Raw genomic sequence first — 22,307 nt, forward strand, 5'->3', positions numbered from 1 at the left:
TTCGTCGTTAAATTGTTACATGGTTAGCCAAGAAAACTTTGCTTATAGGGTCTAACATATTATCTTGCCACACGGATTAGGCTGAAAGACCAACATTACACAGGAAACAACTTTGTCCGTTGTCTTTATATAATGTTTAAAAGAGAGTTCTCATCCCAAGCAACGTGTAAGGATAAGTAAGGAAGATGAGTTGTTATATATTACATAAGCATGTGAGCCTCTAGGCCCGTTAAAGGCGCCATGATTAAAAAGCAGCAGTGGTGTGAGGTAGCTTTCCAGGTGCTAGTCTACCAGTCAGCACACATCCAGGAAGAGCACAGTGACATGTCACCACTGGCTCCTCTTACCCCATGCTGCTCATGTGAGCTGCATACGTCTGGTGGCTAAAGGACGACAGCGAGCTTTGGTGGTAGCTGCTTTCAAACTTAGTCTCCAGATTCCGCCGCTGCAGCTCCTGTTGCTGCACTTCTACGGATCCTGACATCCTGAGTGGATCTTGGATTGACTTGCACTTGATTTCCGAGTATCCCGGAGGCCTGTTTTCTCCTCGATTTGTTGCTTTAGGTGCACTCGTAGTTTAACTAAGGGTCAATTCCATCACATTTGGGTCAAGACATAAACATTTTCAATATAAAATGATCAATTCAAATGTTAGGCTAAAGGCTTATTTTGCATTTCAGACCCAACGCATTGCGTTGTGCATACTTTAAATACCTATTAAGATTTTATTCAGAAAGTTGACTTGTTCTTGGTTCACAACAAACCCACAAGGATTAAAAATGGTACAGCAATTCATTCACCAGCCTGAAGTTTAGACTTAATCAGTGTTGAAGAAAGGTTCATCAGATTTCATTCATACATGAAAAGGATCTAGGAGAGTATTATCAAAACTGGATAACTAGATTGGCTGCCAATCTACACCTATTATGGTGGTGCTTATTACAATATTCTAGTAATTACTCTTTTAATCTAATGCAACATAACGTGGATAACAGGTGAATATGAATTAGAGGCTATTATAACAAATACCAACTTTTTCAAATCAGGCAAATTCAATCAGAAAAAACAGTAAGCATATACTGTATATACACGACATTTTAACACAACATTAATCCCAGATCATTATGTTTTGTCATTAAGGCTAATCAAAACACAAGAAGACAGTCATTGAAAGGAAATAAAATGCGGTTTCTTACCAAACTTCAAATTTTAGAGAGGGGACAAAAAAGTAAGATAGAAGTGACTCGACTCCAAAAGTGGCCAAAATCCGGGCAAGGCAGCGGTGCGGTGCGGTGCGGGGGAGCAGAGCGGAGTGCGGGAGCACAGAGGCCAAAAATAATGCTGAACACTCGGTGGAGAGCAGCGCGACCTTGTATGGAGAGCGGAGCGTTAAATTTAGCCCACAGGGACACAGACACTTGCAAGGTTGCCAGATTCAGTCCAGGGTATTTCGCCTGGCACACCGTTTAAACCCCACCTCATTAACCATAAATCAGTCCAAGTTTGTTTGAAAATTGCATCTAACAACACAGAACTTTTATTTCGGCCTCAACGTGTTTAGGAGGGGGAAAAAATCAGCTAATAAAAGTTCAGCTTAGCTAAAATGCTAGGTGTCACGCGCCAGATTCGACATGTCCGATTAAATAATCACTAAAAATAATTCATTACAAACAATTCCCTTCTCTCATATTCTGTTTTAATCATCTTACACATGAGCGTATTTGTAAATGTTTAGAAAACCCAGCTACATACGTAATACAGCAGATTATTTAAAACAATAACCCTTTTGCTAGCCCAAGATAACTGGTTATATTTTTGTGTTATATTAAGACGCAGCTCATGTTGTAAGTCATTGAATTATTCATTGGAAGGAAAACGTGAAATAAAACATGGATATGGTGCTGTAATGAAAAGAGAGTGTTATCGTATCAGTATTGAAGACATCTGTGTACAGTAAAACAGCTAAACAAATCTGACTAAACAGGATTAGGACTACAAAGCTATTCCTTAGTTAGACTAGTAAACTTTGCTCCTGAAGTCTAACATCCTTTATTACTGTATTAGTTTATTAAACTTAAACCTGAACATCTAGATCAAATGTCACAGCGGGTCTGTTTTTATCCTACATTTAATGCTGAATTAGGATACTTAGCATTAATAATTTACTTCTACACAATGAGTAAATGAGGGTTTTTTTTGTAACAAATATGAAATGTTTACTTTTTTTTTTTTTTTTGACAAATTTGTTCATTGATGTATTTTCTGGTCATGGTGGATATCCGAAGAGGCAGGAAAACACCTCCACCATGACACACACCACACACACACACACACACACACACACACACACACACACACACACACACACACACACACACACACACACCTTTCACACCTGTAGAGGCGATTTAGGCAACGTCCACCTACATGTATGTTGTGGGAGCTGGAAAGAAACTGAGACAACACAGAGGAAAACTGCACAGACACAAAGAGAGCATTCATGTAATTATTTGGTATATAGGTTTTGGTGTCTATAGATACAGATGATTTTTACAATATTCCAAAAGTTATTAAACCACTTAAAGAACAAATGTAATGTTTTGCAGGTTTAAAGGTTTAACGTGAGGAAAGGAAACATGAGTAGTTGTTGATTAATATTGAAGGCATCATAAAAGAACAAGCATTTTATTGCCCACAGCAAAATAATTTACACAAACATGATGATGTGATTTGGCATAATTAATGACCTATTTAATTTTCTGTGTCAATTTACACCTTTTAATCTCCAGATCACTGCGACAGGATTTAAGCTGCCCTTTAAAGGACGAATACATAAATAAACACTGTTGAACCTGCTCCAGTATTGAAGCTCAGTGTGATTGTTCCTCAGTCGCTCACAGAGCAAATATTAATGTGATCGCTGGTGTTAACTTCCCGTTATTCGGTCAAGGCTAAGTTTTTGACCTGAATCTTTGCCAGATGATCCGAAATGCCGGCTTCAATTTTATCACACTGAGCAAGGAATCCCTGTAAGAGGGGAAAAAATACAAATTAGATTTGATATACTGATCTATGATCACTTAATCAGTGGGTAAAGTTTGAAGTTTATATGTATAAAAATACACCCATACCTGTACAGATTTTATAAGTCCTTTTTTCTTCATTCTACAGTCATTAAAATTTTCAGGTACAGTCTGCAAATAAAGTGAGAAACTTGCATTAGAATTATTCATTAACTATGATGTGTACATAATATTCTGTGTCAATCTGAATGAGGAGGTTGTGCTCGCATTATCTTCCTCAAAGTACTGGATGTAAACACTTTGTTTGGATTGGCTTGCATCACATAGCATGGGTGAGTGTAAGTAATCTGTGAGGCTATTGTAGCATTGGTCTGGTTTCAGACTCACGTAATTCTAAACAAGAGAAAAGCTTTAAATCCCTGCAAATGAGATAAATAAGTGCACTAATGCTACACACACTTTTTTCTTTCAGAAATGTGGTTTAATACCAGGCATATCTTTGTAAAGAAAGATATAACCAAGTTATAAAGTGTGTGTTGCAATTGCCATTTAAAGCAAAAGGTGCATTTCAGAGCAGCTCTAGTTTGTCTAAGAGAGGAATAATTTTCCTTGTCAGAAAAAAAAAAACTTCATAGTAAGTGCTGAAGCTGTCCCTTTAGGTATACAAAACAAAACAAAACAAAAAAATATAATTACCATGGAATCAAGATCCTCAAGGATTTTCATAAAATGCTCAGCAGATACTTTTACTCTGTGGTCCAATTTATTAAGCGCTTCAGCTTGGAGATCCTTTGCTAAAAAGCCCTAAAAATAATAATAAAAATTAACAATAAGCAACACCACAAAATAAACAAATACAGAATATAGGATGAGGAATCTACATAAGCATACTGAAAAGAATGAATACATGCATTTTTCAGTCCGGTCAGTTCACCGTGCACTTTCTCCAACTTCTTGGCTGTTTGCTCCACAGTCTTCTCGATGTCTTTCAGCTTTTTCAATTCAGCCTCCTCCTCTGGACTATTCTAGCAAGTGAAAGTGGAAAACATACCGATTTCCATTTAAATCAATAAACCTCTAAAAGATTATATAAATTTTATATTTATACTTATATAAAGACATTACCCTTTTTCCAATCATCATAAGTTTACATCCTTGCTTTATTCCAAGGCTGGACAAACTTTCATCCATTTCCTTCAAGGATTTCCCTAAGGCAGTAAATAAAAAAATAAAAAAATAATATATTAATATATAAATAGAAATTAATATATAAATAAAAAAATAAATTATATATATATAAATATATTGAAAATTAGGTTTGAATTTTCTATATATATAACTTTATATATGATAAAATATGTACATTAAAAATATATAATATTAATATAGAAATAAAATTTCATATATAAATAAATCATATAATAAATATAATATAATAAAATAAATAAAAATAATATTATATATATATATATATGTATGTATGTATATACATATATATATATATATATATATATATATATATATATATATATATATATATATATATATAATGCAAGATCTCATTTTCAGACTTTTAAGAAGCTTTCTTTAAAAGACTCATGTTACACTTATATGCCAAAACAAGGCTAAAAATTAAAGTTATTTATATTATTACCTTTAAATATTATTTTCTGACAAGCCTGTGGTACCCCAGTGGTTTGGGCCAGAGCTTCTGACAGGTCTTTAAGTATTGGCTCCTTTCCATCCTGTTCTGTTAGTGTGATGTTGTGTTTGGAGCTTCCTGAGAAACAAACACGGATGTCATGGTTATATCTTTTTCATGGGGAAAAAACATACGCACAGAATCTCCGAGTTTTGAAAAAAGACTCAAAAGACAAAAATATAAACACAAATCCTGGGCTAGTCGCTAACTAGCCGGCTACAACAGTTACACTGTAATTAGCTAACTTCCGTCTTTCGGTTGTTAACAGTTAAGGTGTAGATATTAAAAAAGTAAATATATATGTACATAAAGACAAAAGCCGTAAGATAACAGTGTTTACCATGAGCAACTGTCACTGTAACTGTGCTGTCCGCCATCTCCACACAATAGCAGTGGACCGGCAGGGACACCGGATGTGACGTAAAATCACGCCTTTCCATCGTTTGTCTCACACTACCACCCAGTGGACAACTGTGTTATGGGCTTCACTGACATGTAATAACCTTTTATAGCCATTTATATACTTTTCTTTTCCTATTTTACACCCTAAATGTTCATCACAGACCACACACACACACACACACACACACACACACACGCACGCAGACACACACACAGACACACACGCACACACACACCACACACAGACAGACACACACACACACACACACACACACACACACACACACACACACACACACACCACACACAGACAGACACACACACACACACACACACACACACACGCACACACACACCTAAAGGTCATTTGGAATGTTTTAGGAGATGAAATCAGTGAAATCAGAGAACCCAGAGAATGCTGTATCTCAGGGAGAATATACAAAACTCCACTGAGAAGGTAGCAGAGATAAGGAATGAACCAGAGAATCTGGAGCTGTGACCCGCCCACTGCACCACCAGGCTGAGCATATTTATTTCTAGGTTTTCACTCATTTCCAGTAACCAGTCAAGGTAACAGTGAGTCCAGCGCCTATCCCAGCAACAAAATACAACCTTCAGGGTACCATACGCACATGGGGCAATTTCAAGTAGCCAATCCGCCTTTCAGGTGGAAATAAACAAGAGGAACCCGGGAGGAAACTCATCCAGACGTGTGGAGAACAATCAACTCAGGATTGAACCAAACTGGGAAGTGGAATCACTACCTGCTGCATCGCTATAAGCACCGAAATAAGCGCAACTCCAATTTTGCTTTCACCTAACTGTTCTGTTGGACTGAAGATGTAGCACCAGGGCTGTGAAAATCATCAAAGACTCCACCTGTCCTGGGAACAGCATGTTCACTCAATGCAATCAGTTCAGTGCTTCCCTTCTCTAATGACTAAAACTGAGAGTTTCAGGAAGAGCTTCTTCCCTCAGACTCCTCAGTATTAGGACTCATTTAGTGCATTGATACTCTGCACAATGCACTCTGTACCATTGCTACATTTAACGTAATCGCACAACATGCTACTACATGTAACATGTAAACAACCTTACATTCTATTACCTCCTTTTCTGTCTTATTATTTCTATTCATTCCTTTTTTTAAATGTAGATCTTATATTGTGTTTATTTATATTTACAGAAGGAGTGGCTGGGTTTTCATTTTACTGCAAGTTGCATACTGAACAGAACTGTGAATGTGACAAATAAATTAAAACGAATGAGTGCAAGAAAATATCTTAAAATCAAAATAAATTAATAAAGAAATCAAACATCTAATTTCGTAAAAATTGAACAGAACAGCAAAAGTGACAAGCAAATACCTGTCGATAAATAACCCTTTTTAGCCCAGAAATAAAAAGTTAGTGTTTTTAAGAGATTGGAAAAGTCCAATACTCAACAATGACTAAACTCTAACATCATGAATAAGCACACAGGTATCCTAGTATGTTCTTCTGTACATGTTTGTGATTTATTTATTTATTAGCAATTTGATCTCACTATATATAAATATAGCGGATAAAGGATGTTGATGATGATGATGATGATGAGATGACGAAGATTTACTAGATGTGTCAGCAAAAAAATATATACTGTTAACCAACATATTAATCGAAACAGAGAAATACAAGGCCACATGCTTAATTAGCAAATGCTCTTTAGAAAAGCATGCCATGGCAAACCACCCTTGATAATAAAACTACTAAAACGGTCTTCAGTAAACAGATATGCATTGCTCATCCCGGTCTATGTGGCTGGAATCTGTGGCAATCCAAACTCATCCACCAGGACACCATCCTGAGAAACAGAAAAATATCCTGATTATGTACAGTATGCATATATACTTATATATCATATATACTGCATATAGACAGTTACACATAAAGTGTCATAAAGTGTTAATACAGTCAAACATGTTGTAAAATAAAAGGATGCCAAGGGATGAAGAAACACATCCATACTTGACTGATACAGTAAGAGTGTAACCTTATTTGTTTTGCTGTCACTTGGTATGCCCTCTGGGATGGAGGGTGCAGACGAGGCTTCGTCCAGATAGGAGCTGTCATCGTCCAGCAGTAATTCATCTCCCAGGGCATCCAGTTCTGAAGCAAAACCAAACACAGTGAGCTGTGAACTAGGAAAGAACAACTTCTAATTCACAGATATGCCTAGATACAACATGCCTGCTTCTAGTTCATCTTCATCAATGTCTGGTGTACCATAACTGCGACTCAAAGCTTCCTGCACCTCACCGGCTTCCTCCATCATGTCCTCAAGCTGGTCCTGTAAGTCCTAATAGCCAAGCATAAGCTCAGTAGCATATAAGCAGAATTCATTTAACAATAGACTTGAAAGTGACACACACACACACACACACACACACACACACACACACACACACACACACACACACACACAGTCATAATTATGTTATAACATGGTGAAATTCTATAATCCACAGAACTTTATACATGACAAATGCATGAGAAATATATTATTTATTTAGTAATTTGTATTTATGTGTAACAGAATATTATAAACCGTGTTATACTTCAATCTGATCCATCTTCACTTGCTTATAGGCTTTTTTCATTTCTTTTGCTCCAGTCTTCATAGCTTCAACCTATAAAAGAACAATTAAAATGCTAGAAATCACACATATGGTTTTTGTAATTTTGTAACGAAATCTTTATCACATTTAGATTAGCTTAGCTTCACATCTGTGGTAACAAATTTATTCAACATATTCGGTTATACTAGACCTGGAGAGTTAGTTGTATCAAAGGAAACAGGCTTACGGTTGTTTTGGTGTCCTTTAATGACTGAATGGTGTAGTTGGCCTGTTCCATGTTAAAGGATTGTTGGGCAAGCTGATCTCTTTGGCTTTCATATCTTTAACATAACAAGATAAAGAAGGAAACCCGTATCAGATACACTATAGTACAAAACGTGTCCAGAAACGTGTTTTTCTCAGCTACAGCCCAGCATAGATGATTTACATATGCTCGATTACACCAAACTCACTGTGAGGTTTAGCAGATAATCGATGGAATCAAGTAATCAATGTCAATTGGTGTGTTAATGGGAAGGAATCGGCACATTGTGTTGGACTTCAGCCATGCAAGAAAGCAGCGGTCCTCATTAATTAAAGAGAGGCTATTTTTATTATTGTTACACATTAATAATATACAACAATTTATGTCGTTTTGCATTATACACACCATCATATAGACAAGTAATACAAAAACACTGTAGAACATGAATTTTTTTTTTCTTTTTTTTTTTACAAAACAAATTTTGGCCTATATTTATAATATATTGCAAATAATATATTTGGAAACATATTCTCAAACCTAGGTTGGTGTAATATGTATGTGGGATATGGTAGCTCAGTGGTTAAGGTGTTGGACTACTGATTGAAAGTTCATGGGTTTGAATCCCTAAGCTGCCATTGCTGGACCCCTGAACAAGGCCCTTAACCCTCAATTGTATAAATTGAAATAAAAATGTAAGTCTAGATAACAGTGTCAACTAAATGTATATTTTTTTAAACATTTCTAACAAGTGCATATATTATAAAAATTTATTTTAATTTTCCATTATGGTCAGCAGCTCCCCTTTACCTGAAATATTACTTAATTATTTAATGTTACAGTGACAGTAAACATAAAGAGCATTCACAGATAAATCTATGAAGCCAGTATGCTTCACTATAACACCAACACTCACAGCCTCTTCTGTTTGAGAACTCTCATCGCCTTCTGTTTCACTGCATTCTGTAAAACAGAGTTAATACACCAATGCATTCATTCCTGATGTATAGCGCAGGACAAATGCATGAGCTTGCATGCATTAAACACTGTTTATGGGTGTTTATGTACCTTGGCTGGACCATCTCTCATCTTTTTCATCTGGTCCTTGTACTTGATGAGCTCTGTGTCGATCCTCGCTATCTTCTTCTCCATCACATCGGCTCGAGCATCGATCTGAAACGGCGGCCATCATGAGTGAAGCATCAGTGCCCTGGTGTTCACGATGCAATGCAACACCGCACTAGACTACAAGACACACAGCAATTTAAGAAACGGCTCACATTTCCGATACAGTCCGAAAGGTTGGGAGGCGCCTGGTTCCTGCTCCTACCGAAAAGCCGGTTCATTTTGTAATGTTCCTGACAGACTGATCCTGCTTCAGGCCAAAGCTCGGAGACTCGTGCGGAAAGTGATTCCTTCGAATGATTCTTCTGAGTGAGTCAGATGTATCAAAACGAATCAAGAATTATCCATGCTGACCGTTCTAGCCGAATCAAATAGTTCAGAAGAATCGAATCCTATAAGATCATTCGCTGTGCACATCCCAAGCTGGTACATCTGTCTCGGTGTGTGTGTGTGTGTGTGTGTGTGTGTGTGTGTGTGTGTGTGTGTGTGTGTGTGTGTGTGTGTGTGTGTGTGTCCTTCATTATTATTATTATTATTATTATTATTATTATTATTATTATTATTATTATTATTTAGTTTTATTTATTTATTTTTTAGTATTTTTTTATTGATGTTCATGTTGTTGATGATGTTGATGATGATGTTGATGATGATGTTGATGTTGTTGTTGTTGAAGTTGTTGTTGTTGTTGTTGTTGTTGTTGTTGTTGTTGATGATGATGTTGTTTTTGTTGGTGGTGGTGATGGTGGTGTTGATGTTGTTGTTGTTGTTGTTGTTGTTGTTGATGTTGATGTTAATCATCATCTCCATGTCTATTTTAAATAGTGACACAGTGCATCAGTAATAGCTAAATGCGAACTTGAATTACTTGTCTAATCTAATTCAAATTAATACAAATTCAGATTTTTAAAGGCTGAATTTTTAGGCAGATTTTTAGGGTTGCATGTTTTTAAATGGAGAACTTCAGATACAAGCTTATTACGTTACAATATCACTGGATTTTTTGGAGACAAACAGGAGATTTCCTGCTCGACAAATATTCAAGTAATCAAACAGGAACACAGGAACAAACTGTATGTAACAAAAATTTCACTGAGGTAGGATGGGTAACAGACAGTGAGTTTTCTGGCCCTTTAAGATAGTATGGTGCTGAACAGACACTACTGATATAATTCATAAAAACTAAAACATTCACATGTTCTTGATATAGTAAGCAGTCTTGATATAGTATAGGCAGCCATTAGAGACAGGGAGTTAAGAAAAAAACAAAGTTATGTACCTAGTTAAGATGGACAAGCAAGCTCTGGAGGTGGGCAGATGAAAAGATATTGTCTTTATGACCTCACTGTATATTTATTTACAATTATAGTTCATAAAGAGAGATTTGGGCCAGGATAAAGTCGGCACTACGTTAGAAGGAAACTGTAATGGCAAACTCAAATGTAAGGTAACTGAGAGGAAAGTTACATACGTAATTATGGATTGGTTAGTAAGTGAAGGATGGCCTTGACATAACATAGGACATACAAATGACATAACTTGACATAATAGGGAGCTGTATTCTCTTTCCTGAAGTCAGAGTCAATGTCACAACATACTAACTGTTATTGGTATTTAGAAAGGAAACAAGCATGAAGGAATATTGCATTAGTTTCAACTTGTGCTAAATATTGCCAAAGTGCTAAATATTGGTGCATTGGGTCACAGACTAAGAGTTCTAGCAGTGTAAAAATCTGTCGGAGAAGTAATATCGTGTAGCATCAAGCTAACTTCAGGAAAAGGTATGTGTTTTGAAGACTTCCACTAACTCTGTTTTTAGGGGAACTTCATTCCACCAACTACTGTTGAAGCCAGAAGTAAAAAAAAAAACCTTGACGAATGCTTTTCTTGCACCCTGAGAGATGGTGGGACCAGCCAAAAAGTCCTAGAGGATCATAGATAGAAGAATAGATTCTGTATATCTCTTTTAGCTCTGTTTTGCGAACCAGCTAACATCAGTATCAAAATACAGTATAGATTCCCAGCCATAGCATCTGACAAATAAGCATGTTCTTTATACGTGTCCATTACAGCAGAATGCATAAACAAACAAACAAAATTACAACCGCAAAAATAAACACACCGGAAAATGTCACAGAAAGTTGAAAGCTCTACAATGAGTCATTAATACAAATAATGCATCTTCAAAGTAGAGAGATTTAAGCAAACATAATGTCTTCAATTGTTCCAAGATACCGTGAACTGTTGCTTCCGCTCATCATAGTGTGCCATGGCAACGTCAGTATTAGGGCTGAAACATGAAGTCTAAACACTGGTTTAAAAATAACTAGGAAAAGAAGGAGGATTAAAGACTGATTCGAGCTGCGCTTGTCTCCTGCATCAATTCCCTGAAAAAAAGGCAAAAAAGTGCTTAGAGGCAAGGTTTGCAAATACGACCGGATTGGTTATATAGTAAATGCGTTTTTTTCTTTGTTGTTTTTTAGAAGATGGATTCACTGGCTGACATCCAATCGCATTAAAAAAACTCTTTCCCATATGCGGGATTCTGATATAAATATAAATCAAGCACATTTGGCTGTGAAGACTAAGGAGTACTTGTGCTGGAATGCGAGTGGTTATGGAAGACACAATGATTCTTGGCTGTTGTTTGTTGTACTGAGCTAAATTAATGCTTCAGATGTAAATTTGGTTGCCATGACAATGCTGCGGATCTTCTGTTCAATAAGCTAGATGATGTGCAGTCTTGCATCTAAGCTGTTGAATTTTCTGTTTGTTATAAGAGATCGTCAGCATGTAGCATCAAAAACTCTAGGGTCTCTGGTTTGATTTTGAGCTAAGATAAACTTTATATACACCTCATATGTTTTCCTCATGCCTCTAGTTTCTTCCCACACATCAGTAGATGGATTCGCTATTCTAAATTGCCCCTAGGTGTAAATGAGTGTGTGAATGTATATGTATGCACGGTGTCCTTTAATGGACTGGCATGTGCATGAAGTCTCTGAATTAACTGAAGATGAAAAAAGAAATTAGAAGAGATTGAGATTCTAAATCTAGCAACTTAAGGACAACTTTCAAGTTGATTACAAGTTTTTATTTAGTGTCAAGCAAGTATTTATTATCTTTACTAGAAACTGGTGGTTTTAGGATTCACATTTACATTTTCAGCATATTATTAAAGGGCATCTGAGCTATTTATGTAACTTATCCTCGTGTTCACTAGTTCACTGAATCAGGGGCTAAAAAATACAATCAAGCTATTGACTCTAGTAGGTTAGAACAAATCTGAAAGAAAACAGATAAAAATATTTTTTTAATTTTTAATGTAGTTTTGGTTGAAGACCAACAGAGAGCCAGGATATGCCTGGGTGCTAGAACAGAGAAGCATGTCCTCCTTGTATCTTGAGTGATGTTGGGTCCACTTGAATCATGTTAGATGGCCCGGACTTTGGCCATGTGAATTTGTTTATGTTTTGGGTCACGTGTCTGCCCCACCCTTGTCTCTTCCTCCCCGCCTCTGCACACCTGTTCCTCATGTGTCTAATTGTGATTAGTATTTAGTCGAATCCTCTGTCGTTGTCCTGTCGTCCTGATGCTGTCATCTAATGTCGTCTCTTGTTGCGTCCTGTATCATGTCTTGGTTCCTGTTTTGTATTTTTTTATTGAATAAATCCCGTTTTCTCTTATGCTATCCTGCATTTGGGTCTGTTTTTACCCCGCGTCACTGACAAAGGTAGGTAGACACAGGTCCATTTTTGGCTTTGTAGGCTAATCTGACAGCTACAGGTAGCCACTGTGAGGGAATGGTGAAAACATCAGAAGAATCCAATCTCAAGATGACAATGGACTGAACAAGTGGCCTCTGTGGATTGGGAAGGCATTATCCTCCTGGAGAGCAAGGACAAACCTGAAGGAACATCTTCGAAGGATAGTTGGTTTTCCAGAACTACACAAACATTATTAAATGGCATGGATCTAGAGGGATGTACAGCTGCTCAGTCTTGCTGGGATCCATCAGAAAACTGTCTGCCAAATGTATGCTTAGATCTGGCTCTGAAACATGAATGTCTGAGAAGAAAGAAGAGGATAAGTTGATTTTCATCGGCATGGCAATGGTAAGAAAACCCATGTGAGGGCATGACCTCACTGAGAGAATTGGTAGAGCTGTCCAGATATTAAGGATAGAGCTGAGGAGAACGTGTGAGATGGTCTGGGACTTGTGTTGGGATTGGTGGAACAGATATTATGCAGAATCTCTTCTGCAGAATGAGGAGAACGTGCTAAGGAAAGAGTAAGAGTGATTAATAATAGAATCATAAATGTTTTTTTGTGTGTCTTATTATTTTACGTTCACATATTTACTGATTTTATTTCTCTAAGTCATCAGTCTATAAAGTTGCCAGTAGGTGTTCCTGGGTGGGTGGAACAACCACCATGCTATATCAATATATCAGTTGGTTGCTTTGTTGCTGCATTTCACTGTATGTGTGATCATAGCATAAGAAGTACACAGACTGGGATCGAACATGTGATGTGGGAACTGACTAAGGGGCAGAGAATTTCAATTGCGTAGCAGGTACAGAGGTGCACGTGACAAATTTGTAATTCATGTATGCGTGTAAATCCTTTATTCTTATCACATTTGACCTACACTACTGTATATTAGTGAAACATAATCATGTTTGAAAAGTGCAAACCTGCATAAGCTTTGAGATCTGACACACAGAAAGGTTTGAGTCCCGTTGTGTAATCACTGTCCACATAGATATCAAAGCTATTCATACTCTTCACTATAATGTGCACTGTACATCATTATAAATGACCTTTAGGAATGCAGCTTCACCGCTTATTATCTCAATCACACTTAATGAACTCACATTCAAAGGTACACATTTCCTGTACTCATGTATTCATGTAAAGCAAGCCTTCTACTTCAAAGCATCATTATTAAGAAAGAAGCACCTGCAACTTTGGTTTATATGAATTTGCAAGCTGTGCTAAGCTCTGATACTGGAATATAAAGGAAATAGCACGGCAGCACAAACAATAACGATATATTTATCCTGTACATATATAATATTTAATATATAAAAATTGACTGCTGTGTCAGAGAGAATTTTCAGTTGTAAAATTTCTTTCTTTTATATTGGCACTTGATAATAACTTGTACGTTGTGTACATATGGACAGATTTTGTCTAGCATGATATCATCCATCGATGATATTATGACATCATAATGCGGTTGACATGATTTAGATTCCATAAATGATGAACAAATATAAAATAATTCATCTGTTTATACCGATTGAAATACTGATGTCAGATAAGTCGCTTTCCTGTTACTGGTAAGGGAAAAATATTTTTTTTAAATATAATGCTATAAATATATATTTATAATGCTATAATATGATGCTATTCAAATATAATACCGCTATGTCATTAATTGATATCGTTTCCAGATTTAATCCCATGCTAATCTAGTATCGTGTGTGTCTCTAGTATGTAAATGTATATTACACTATATTAAATAGATATTAAAGATATTACACACTTAGAAATGAACACATATCATTGTAAATGCAGGTAGTTACCAGGTGTATAAATAAATATTCTACAAAAAGAGCAGTGGTATTTTAATGGCTACATCTCTGTATTAGTGGCCAAATCAGTTTCTCTAGACAAATTGTAATAAGTAAAAAAAATAAGGTCATTCTGGTGCTTTTTATCTACTAAAACAGATCCAAAACGTTTTAATTTTGTAATCATTTTACAAATGAATAATATGTTAATTTGACTCTGAGGTGGCCTCAGTCATATTGTATGGTGTGGTATTCTGGTGCATCAGCATCTCTACTGCAGAAAGGAAGAGACTGGACAAGCTGATCAGGAAGGCCAGCTCAGTCCTAGGGATTCCTCTGGACACTGTACAGGAGGTAGTAGAAATGAGGATGGTAGCAAAACTATCATCATTGCTGGAGAACTACTCTCAGCCCCTGTATGAAACGGTTTCATCTCTGAGCAGCTCCTTCAGTGACAGACTGTTGCATCCTAAGTGTCTGAAGGAGCGATTCAGACGCTCTTTTCTCCCTGCTGCTATTAGACTTTACAATCAAAGCTCCTCCCAGTAAACCAGTCACCATAATACACACTGTTATTACTGTTTAACTGCAATAATAAACAATAACAAAGTATTTTAAAAAGTGCAATAACAGAAATTTTGAAAAACGTGCAATATTACCTGTGTGCAATATGTATATTAAATTATGTCTCTATTCTTTTTATATTTATATTTTTATATTTGCATTTTCTTACTTTTTGCTACTGAAACTGAGAAATTCCCCCATTGTGGGACGAATAAAGGTATATCTTATCTTATCTTATCTTATCTTATCTTATCTTATCTTATCTTATCTTATCTTATCTTATCTTATCTTACAAGTTACATACATACCACATAATAGTGTAGCTACAGGAACAGACTTATTTATTTATCTTCAGGTACCACTTTATACTGGTCAGGGTTGAGGTGAGCCAAACTGGGAATGCTGTGTGATGTCAATTAATCACAGGGTACATGCACATAAACACCTAAGTGTAATAGAAAGTGACCAAATAATCCACCACCTTGATTTGGAAGTTGGGAAGAAACTAGAGAACCTAAAAGAAAACCACATGGACATGAGGAAAGCATGTGAAACTCAAGGATCAAACTGGGGACCCTGGGGCTGTGAGGTGGCTCCTGCACTACTGTGCTGCCCCTGACATGACTCGCTTATATCAAACAGTTAATTACTGTATTTACTTAAAAAGTGCATCAATCAAAGCAATAAACAAAGCAGCATTTATTAGATACATACATATATAATATAGCAATATCTCATACTGTACTTTCACATTACACAAGTACAATGACTGCTCCAAAAAAAAAAAAATATATATATATATATTAAAAGACCGATTCTTCTTAAGAATCGAATCCATACTCATCTGATCTGACAATGTTTTGGGAATAAAATGCACTATGATGTAATAACGTAATGTACGAGTACCTTAAAATCAAGTTGTTTTGCAGATGTTGTCACTAATCCATATCTATTGTCAAACCCATTTACACAATAGGCAATCACAATTATATTACTGTATACTGCGTGATTATTAAACAAACGTAACCAAACACAGAAAGATGTGAATATCTGAAAAAATAACTTACAGTGTGCCGCTTTAGACGATATAAAAAAACCTAAGACTAATTTAATCACACGATTATTTCATACCTTTAGATGAGATCACAACTTCGCCGACAATGACATTCAGATCAAATGTGACCATGAACCATGGACCATATGTGAATATCATCTTACTCTATGGAGTAAGACACCAAATGGTATTGAACATACATTACATAACTACAGATTCAAGTTTAGATTTTGTAAAGCCCTCTGTCCAAAAATTACATCTAAGATTTGCAGCGTGAGGTTTATAGATAGCTCTTTTGATATCAAATATTTCCAGCCATTACTAAATATCAAATTTGTTATGGATTTTTGTTTAAGCATAAATCCCTAAGAAGCAAGAAATTTTTTATATACAGTACTGTACACATGATCATTTACAAAACGCAGTGAAAAGCAGCGATCGGCGGCTATTAACGTCTTAATGATTTTCTGCGAACAGAGATGTGAAAACTAATGAAATTTAAAAAAAAAAAAAGGAATTCTACTATACGATCATGTTTCACTGGTGAAATCATACCATGTTTGTATCACGTTTCATTCACAGTCTTCATTAATCTCTATTTATCCCCATTCACATGTCCACAAAGTTCTTATTTTTATTCCTGCATACGAAGTAAATCCCATTGCATCCAACTCCCTTTGTGTTAAACGCCGTGTTCTTTCATAATGCACTTAAATATAGAATTCAGCTGTGTAATGCTCAGATATGGAGCATCACCCACAACTCTCATCCATGATATATCGGATACTGTCTCTGGTCTCTGGATCAGGAGCGTTCGGACACTGGACAAATGGCATATAAAGAGCTGTGGGAAGTTGGAAAGGACCTAATATTTCAGCAAGGTCCATAAATTAAAACATCAGGATGTTTTAATAAAGGATTAATGGATGTGCACGGCCTCAAAAAAATCTCTTTACCGGCAGATTGGCTGGAGCCAGTGACTGATTTATACCTACAGCATCAGGACCTTGCCAGAAACTCCAACAGGATTGTAAGCTCCTCTGAAACCTTCAGCCATTCTGTTGATGAGAATATGTTCAGATTGAGATAAGCTGTTTGTATGTATTATTAATCCTACAATGTGACTGTAGGAATATGAATATAGCTAACTGTAAGTAGAATGAAATGCTTGTTTTAGATGCTGCACTATGGAACAGTTCCTTTTATGCGCTCCCAAAGGATGTGGCTCTCACACCTCAAAGGCCTGAATTCATCTCTCTCCTAATCAGAAGGTGGTGGTGATCTGTGTCAATCCCAGGTCATTGGAGATTTCCAGGCCTTGGAAGGAGGAGAGCTCCACAGCTAGTCATACTGATCTACCACGACCTACCTCACCTCTGGTCTCTGCCTGGCATGTGTGCTCACGGAGAGTGCTCCTGACCCGTGTCACGCCCACACCGTCTACCTTGCTTCGAGTCAGGCAGCAGAAATCGCGGAAGCAGCGCTTGAAATTCTCATCCAGAAAGGCATAGAGGATGGGGTTGAGGCTGCTGTTAGTGTAGCCGAGTGCCACACAGAAGAAGTAGGCACCCATGACGGCTGTGGTCTCCGGCACATCAGGAGCCAGGGCCTTGACCAGGATGAAGATATGAATGGGCGTCCAGCATACGACAAACACAGCCACCACCACTAGAACAAGACGTGTGATACGCCGCAGATTACGATCCTTCTCACGTGAGCCTGATAGCAGACGAACGCTCTTCAGTCGCAACACCATCAGTGTGTAACATACGCTAATGATGATCAGAGGTGCCACAAAAGCAAAAACAAATACACAGATCTTCATCAGCGTGTCCCAGTAGACATAGGGATCAGGGAACTGCAGAGCACACTCCGTAGTGCCTAAGAACAATGAAGGAACAAAAAGTCATCTTATCTTATAGAGAACTTTGTGTAAACCATTACTTAACCCTTCTTTATTACTCTTAACCTTTATATTCTGTTTAGGTCAAAAGGACCCATTTCGAAGCTCCCCAGTGATGTAGCAGTCTAAAACTACTTTATATTACCACACTGATGTGACACAAATGTGATTTTTACCTTAATGTGGCATTGTGTGGATATAACAACTAGTTTCATATGAGGTTCTAAATCCAATATGTATTTAACATGTGACATGAATGAGAACGGGCAGATCAGAATTCGCTTGTCGTCTTCATCCGCCGTTGGCAGAGTGTCAAAACAGCAATGGATGGCAGAGACGGCTGAAACAATATTTGATGAAACGATGGATAAATTGGTGAATCACTTGACATTTGAGCAGAATTTAGTGCCCTAGAAATCAATTTGCACACGAAGGGGGGTTTGATGGAACAGGTGCTAGCTCATTAAACATGGCACAATGAAGCTTTTTTGTGAACATACCCCATGTGTTAGGCAGGCCTGTGATCAATTAAGCAGTGAGCAAGCTTTTGGGGTCATTTTCTTCTCATTATTAATGAGTATCACTAGACAATCACATGCATCTGCTGAATCGTGTGTACAGAATTGGCAGTTAATGACTCCCTTTAATGCATGACATGGTTAGTGTGGTTAGCTTGCAATTATTGGTGTGACAAAGGCAGAAGTCAATGATTAGCAGTTACTAATGTGGTAGAAAATGAGCTTTTCATAAATATACTCGTAGTAGGTTACTATAATTCTTGTTACAATCCACCTGTTGATTATTTAGCATAGAGAGAATTACAAAATTCTGCGGCTTTGTGAGTCTACGGATGTAAAAACCGGTTACGGTAATATGGAGATAAGATATACAATGAATATAAAAGGAAACAAAAATAAAATCATTTTGAACACAGATACATCCTCAATGGTACTGTTTGTTTTTTTGTTTTTAATTTTTAATTTTTTTTTTCAAATAATTTTTACACAATGAAATTTCACACCATGGGTGGAAAAGTTTAAGAGATGTTCATTCATTCATTCATTTTCTACCGCTTATCCGAACTTATCGGGTCACGGGGAGCCTGTGCCTATCTCAGGCGTCATCGGGCATCAAGGCAGGATACACCCTGGACGGAGTGCCAACCCATGACAGGGCACACACACACTCTCATTCACTCACACACTCACACACACTACGAACAATTTTCCAGAGATGCCAATCAACCTACCATGCATGTCTTTGGACCGGGGGGAGGAAACCGGAGTACCCAGAGGAAACCCCCGAGGCACGGGGAGAACATGCAAACTCCACACACACAAGGCGGAGGCGGGAATCGAACCCCCAACCTTGGAGGTGTGAGGCAAACGTGCTAACCACTAAGCCACCGTGCCCCCCCCCCCCCAAGAGATGAATATTTTTAATAAAATGTTTAAGAATATGTTGCAAAAAGCTCCCATTTTAACAGGGATGTGTAAACTATTTATATCCATTGTATTAGACAGTTTAACGTAATGCAAATACTGGCCTTAGTAGGGAACATGAGGATGTGAAATGTATTGTTTACCATTGTTGGTCTGAGTACTTCCAAGGACCAAAGCCGGGATGCCAGCTGCTGAGGACAAAACCCAGATGAGGATGTTAATGATTTTAGCTTTGACTGGTGTGCGGAAATCTAAGGCCTTGACTGGGTGACACACAGCCACATAGCGGTCAACGCTCATCATGGTGAGCGTGAAGATGCTGGTGAACATGTTGTAGTAGTCAATAGAGATGAAGACCTTGCAGACCACCTCTCCAAAGGGCCAGGAGTTGAGCAGATAGTCTGTACTCTGAAAGGGCATGGTGGTGGTCACGAGGGCATCAGCTACTGCCAGGTTGAAGATGTAGATATTGGTGGCTGTTTTCATCTTAGTGTATCTACCAGAAAATTGAAATAAAGCCAATAAAACAAAGCACAAAATGTTTTTTTTTAAAATCCATCTATTCTGATGTAAAGAAGCTGTAAATCTTTTATAAAAACATAAATGATAAACATGTCTACAGGAATATTTGCTAAAAGAAACATAATGTCAAATGCCACAAAAAAAAAAAGAAATATCTCTATAATTGGAAATTCCACAAGTTAATTTTCGCTACCTCCTACATGTAAATCAAACAAACTTCAATACACTCACATGTGATTTTTCATGATAAAAATAAACAGTTAATGAATTAATTTTAATAATGTAACTGTCATGATTCACATGATTCACATGATTCATTTAATTTCACGTATAATGTATGCTTTGTATATGATCTGATATTTATTTATTTTCATATTTGATTTTACAAGTGATTCATTTATTGTTACGAGATTTTATATTATTCATTCATGTTTGTATTATTTTCACATGATTCATTTTCCACATCTTATCTTTCAAGATTCAAGTGTTTACTTGCATTTACACTTGAGTTTAAATTTATTGCATATTTCTCACACAATCCCATGTACAATGTAAGTCATTTTTTGTAGGAGTAAGAAAAACATACACATATGCCGGCATGTTATCATAATGGGCATCTTTTTTTGCCCCAGTGAGGTCAATGTACATGTTTGTATTTGTTCCTTGTAGAATGGACAGGAAGCCAACATTCTAGTGATTTTAATCGTACATTTAATCTACACAATCCAAAAATCAGCACTGTTACACAATCAGCCAAACACTTTAGTGAGGATTTCTTCTTTTTGTTTTGTTTTTTTTTTCCAATGAGTTTTGACAGCCACTTGGGGACGCCAGATCACCTATTTGCAAATAATCTTCTTAGCTCTTTGGTCAGACTTTTTCTCCAGCAAATATTTTTCCAAACAATATTCAGAACAAGTTTAACAATCTTGACTACGATTTTTATTTGCAAGCTCCAGCTCATTCAAACAAAAACACTGCATTCACACTCACATCTTAGAGAAATAATAGCAAAAAGGTGAATGACATCAGGTCCTTAACTTACCTTATAATGACATACATCACCAGGCAGTTTCCCACCAGGCCAACGACGAACACCACGGAGTAGACAGCTGTGATGACAGGCACGATAGGAGAGAGGGTCTCCACCTCGCTTGCCCAGCTCTCATTCCCTGTGGAGTTCACAGGTGCCTCCAAAAGCGAGTCCAAGTTCACCAAACACTCCTCAACACCAGCAGATTGACACTGATCCTCTTTAAAAATCTGCATCACACTGATATCCATCTCCTCTAGAGACACTATGGCAAAAAAAAAACAAAAAAAACCCAAAAACTATCTATATATCACACTGGATCAGATCACACTGTTCCTAAATAACAATTATAGTTACTTTATAGTTACACGAAAATAGATTAAAAAAATAAAAGATTGACTATGAAAATCAGGAGCAGTAAAGATATAATAGATAGAATATAATAATAATAATAATAATAATAATAATAATAATAATAATAATAATAATAATAATAATAATAATAATAATAATAATAACATAGGCTGGTGTAGAGCAACAGTGCAACCCTGAATAAGAAACAGTAGGCTTACCGTATTGAATAGGCGAAGTGCAAAAAACAAGCCTGATACTCTCCGATGCTACAAATGCAGTACGAGTGTGATGAGTGTTTGTTCCCGCACACACAAATCCGTTCTTCACACGCACTGGCGCTACAGAGGCGATCCAGATGTGGCCGCCTGATGACATCAGAGCGCAACGCACTGACTGAACCGCACGCAGAGACGCACACAGACTCCAGATGAAGTTTGGAGATGATGGACAGGAAGTGTTTGTCAGTAAGGTTTTACGATTTCAACTATTTAAAAAAAAAGAAGAAGGAGGGGGGAAAAAAAAGAAAAAAACCTCAATGAATTGAGATTCATGACTGTTTCATGTCACACTCAGAATAAGAAGGCATGTCCTTAAGGATGGTCTTAAGAATCACTGTGGGTTTTTTAATCCGTTAATTAGCTTGAGAGTATTAATTCACTGAGCAGGAAATATACCCCTTTCTAGGAGTGTATATATCCATTTAAATATTAATAAAGGGTATTTGCTAATATCTAATGCTTGTCCCC

The 22,307-nt window shown here is 36.9% G+C and overlaps 4 protein-coding genes across 5 annotated transcripts in view; all 4 read right to left on the reverse strand.

The window, feature by feature from the left end:
- Positions 1 to 1,363, reverse strand: part of myom1a (myomesin 1a (skelemin)) — a 32,839-nt gene extending 31,476 nt beyond the window's left edge. The window contains exons 1-2 of the mRNA XM_047818412.1: positions 1,197 to 1,363; positions 348 to 581 (exon numbers count right to left, since the gene is read on the reverse strand). Coding sequence (XP_047674368.1) covers positions 348 to 484 — 137 coding nt within the window. The 5' untranslated portion in view covers positions 485 to 581; positions 1,197 to 1,363. The remainder of the gene's footprint in view (positions 1 to 347; positions 582 to 1,196) is intronic.
- Positions 1,364 to 2,492: 1,129 nt separating this feature from the next.
- bag1 (BCL2 associated athanogene 1) lies at positions 2,493 to 5,220 on the reverse strand. Its single transcript, XM_027169539.2, has 7 exons — positions 5,066 to 5,220; positions 4,678 to 4,803; positions 4,149 to 4,231; positions 3,935 to 4,048; positions 3,720 to 3,827; positions 3,132 to 3,194; positions 2,493 to 3,027 (listed from the first exon to the last, which is right to left on the reverse strand). Exons 1-7 carry the CDS (start codon positions 5,163 to 5,165, stop codon positions 2,938 to 2,940), a joined length of 684 nt encoding a protein of 227 aa, XP_027025340.2. The 5' UTR covers positions 5,166 to 5,220; the 3' UTR covers positions 2,493 to 2,937.
- Positions 5,221 to 6,603: 1,383 nt separating this feature from the next.
- chmp5a (charged multivesicular body protein 5a) lies at positions 6,604 to 9,480 on the reverse strand. 2 transcript variants are annotated; one of them, XM_027169108.2, is made up of 8 exons: positions 9,266 to 9,480; positions 9,054 to 9,158; positions 8,902 to 8,948; positions 7,971 to 8,064; positions 7,724 to 7,795; positions 7,356 to 7,464; positions 7,159 to 7,274; positions 6,604 to 6,969 (listed from the first exon to the last, which is right to left on the reverse strand). In XM_027169108.2, the coding sequence occupies exons 1-8, from the start codon at positions 9,329 to 9,331 to the stop codon at positions 6,919 to 6,921; spliced, it is 660 nt and encodes a 219-aa protein (XP_027024909.1). In that variant the 5' UTR covers positions 9,332 to 9,480; the 3' UTR covers positions 6,604 to 6,918. The 2 variants fall into 2 exon arrangements, with proteins under 2 accessions (XP_027024909.1, XP_027024910.1); XM_027169109.2 differs by having other exon boundaries at positions 9,054 to 9,230; positions 9,316 to 9,474.
- Positions 9,481 to 16,029: 6,549 nt separating this feature from the next.
- Positions 16,030 to 22,029, reverse strand: oprk1 (opioid receptor, kappa 1). The gene is made up of 4 exons (XM_027169121.2): positions 21,780 to 22,029; positions 21,220 to 21,472; positions 19,796 to 20,148; positions 16,030 to 18,188 (listed from the first exon to the last, which is right to left on the reverse strand). The coding sequence occupies exons 1-4, from the start codon at positions 21,934 to 21,936 to the stop codon at positions 17,653 to 17,655; spliced, it is 1,299 nt and encodes a 432-aa protein (XP_027024922.1). The 5' UTR covers positions 21,937 to 22,029; the 3' UTR covers positions 16,030 to 17,652.
- Between the last annotated feature and the right edge of the window lie 278 nt (positions 22,030 to 22,307).

Source organism: Tachysurus fulvidraco, chromosome 1 (genome assembly GCF_022655615.1).
Source record: "Tachysurus fulvidraco isolate hzauxx_2018 chromosome 1, HZAU_PFXX_2.0, whole genome shotgun sequence".
Lineage (NCBI taxonomy): Eukaryota > Metazoa > Chordata > Actinopteri > Siluriformes > Bagridae > Tachysurus > Tachysurus fulvidraco.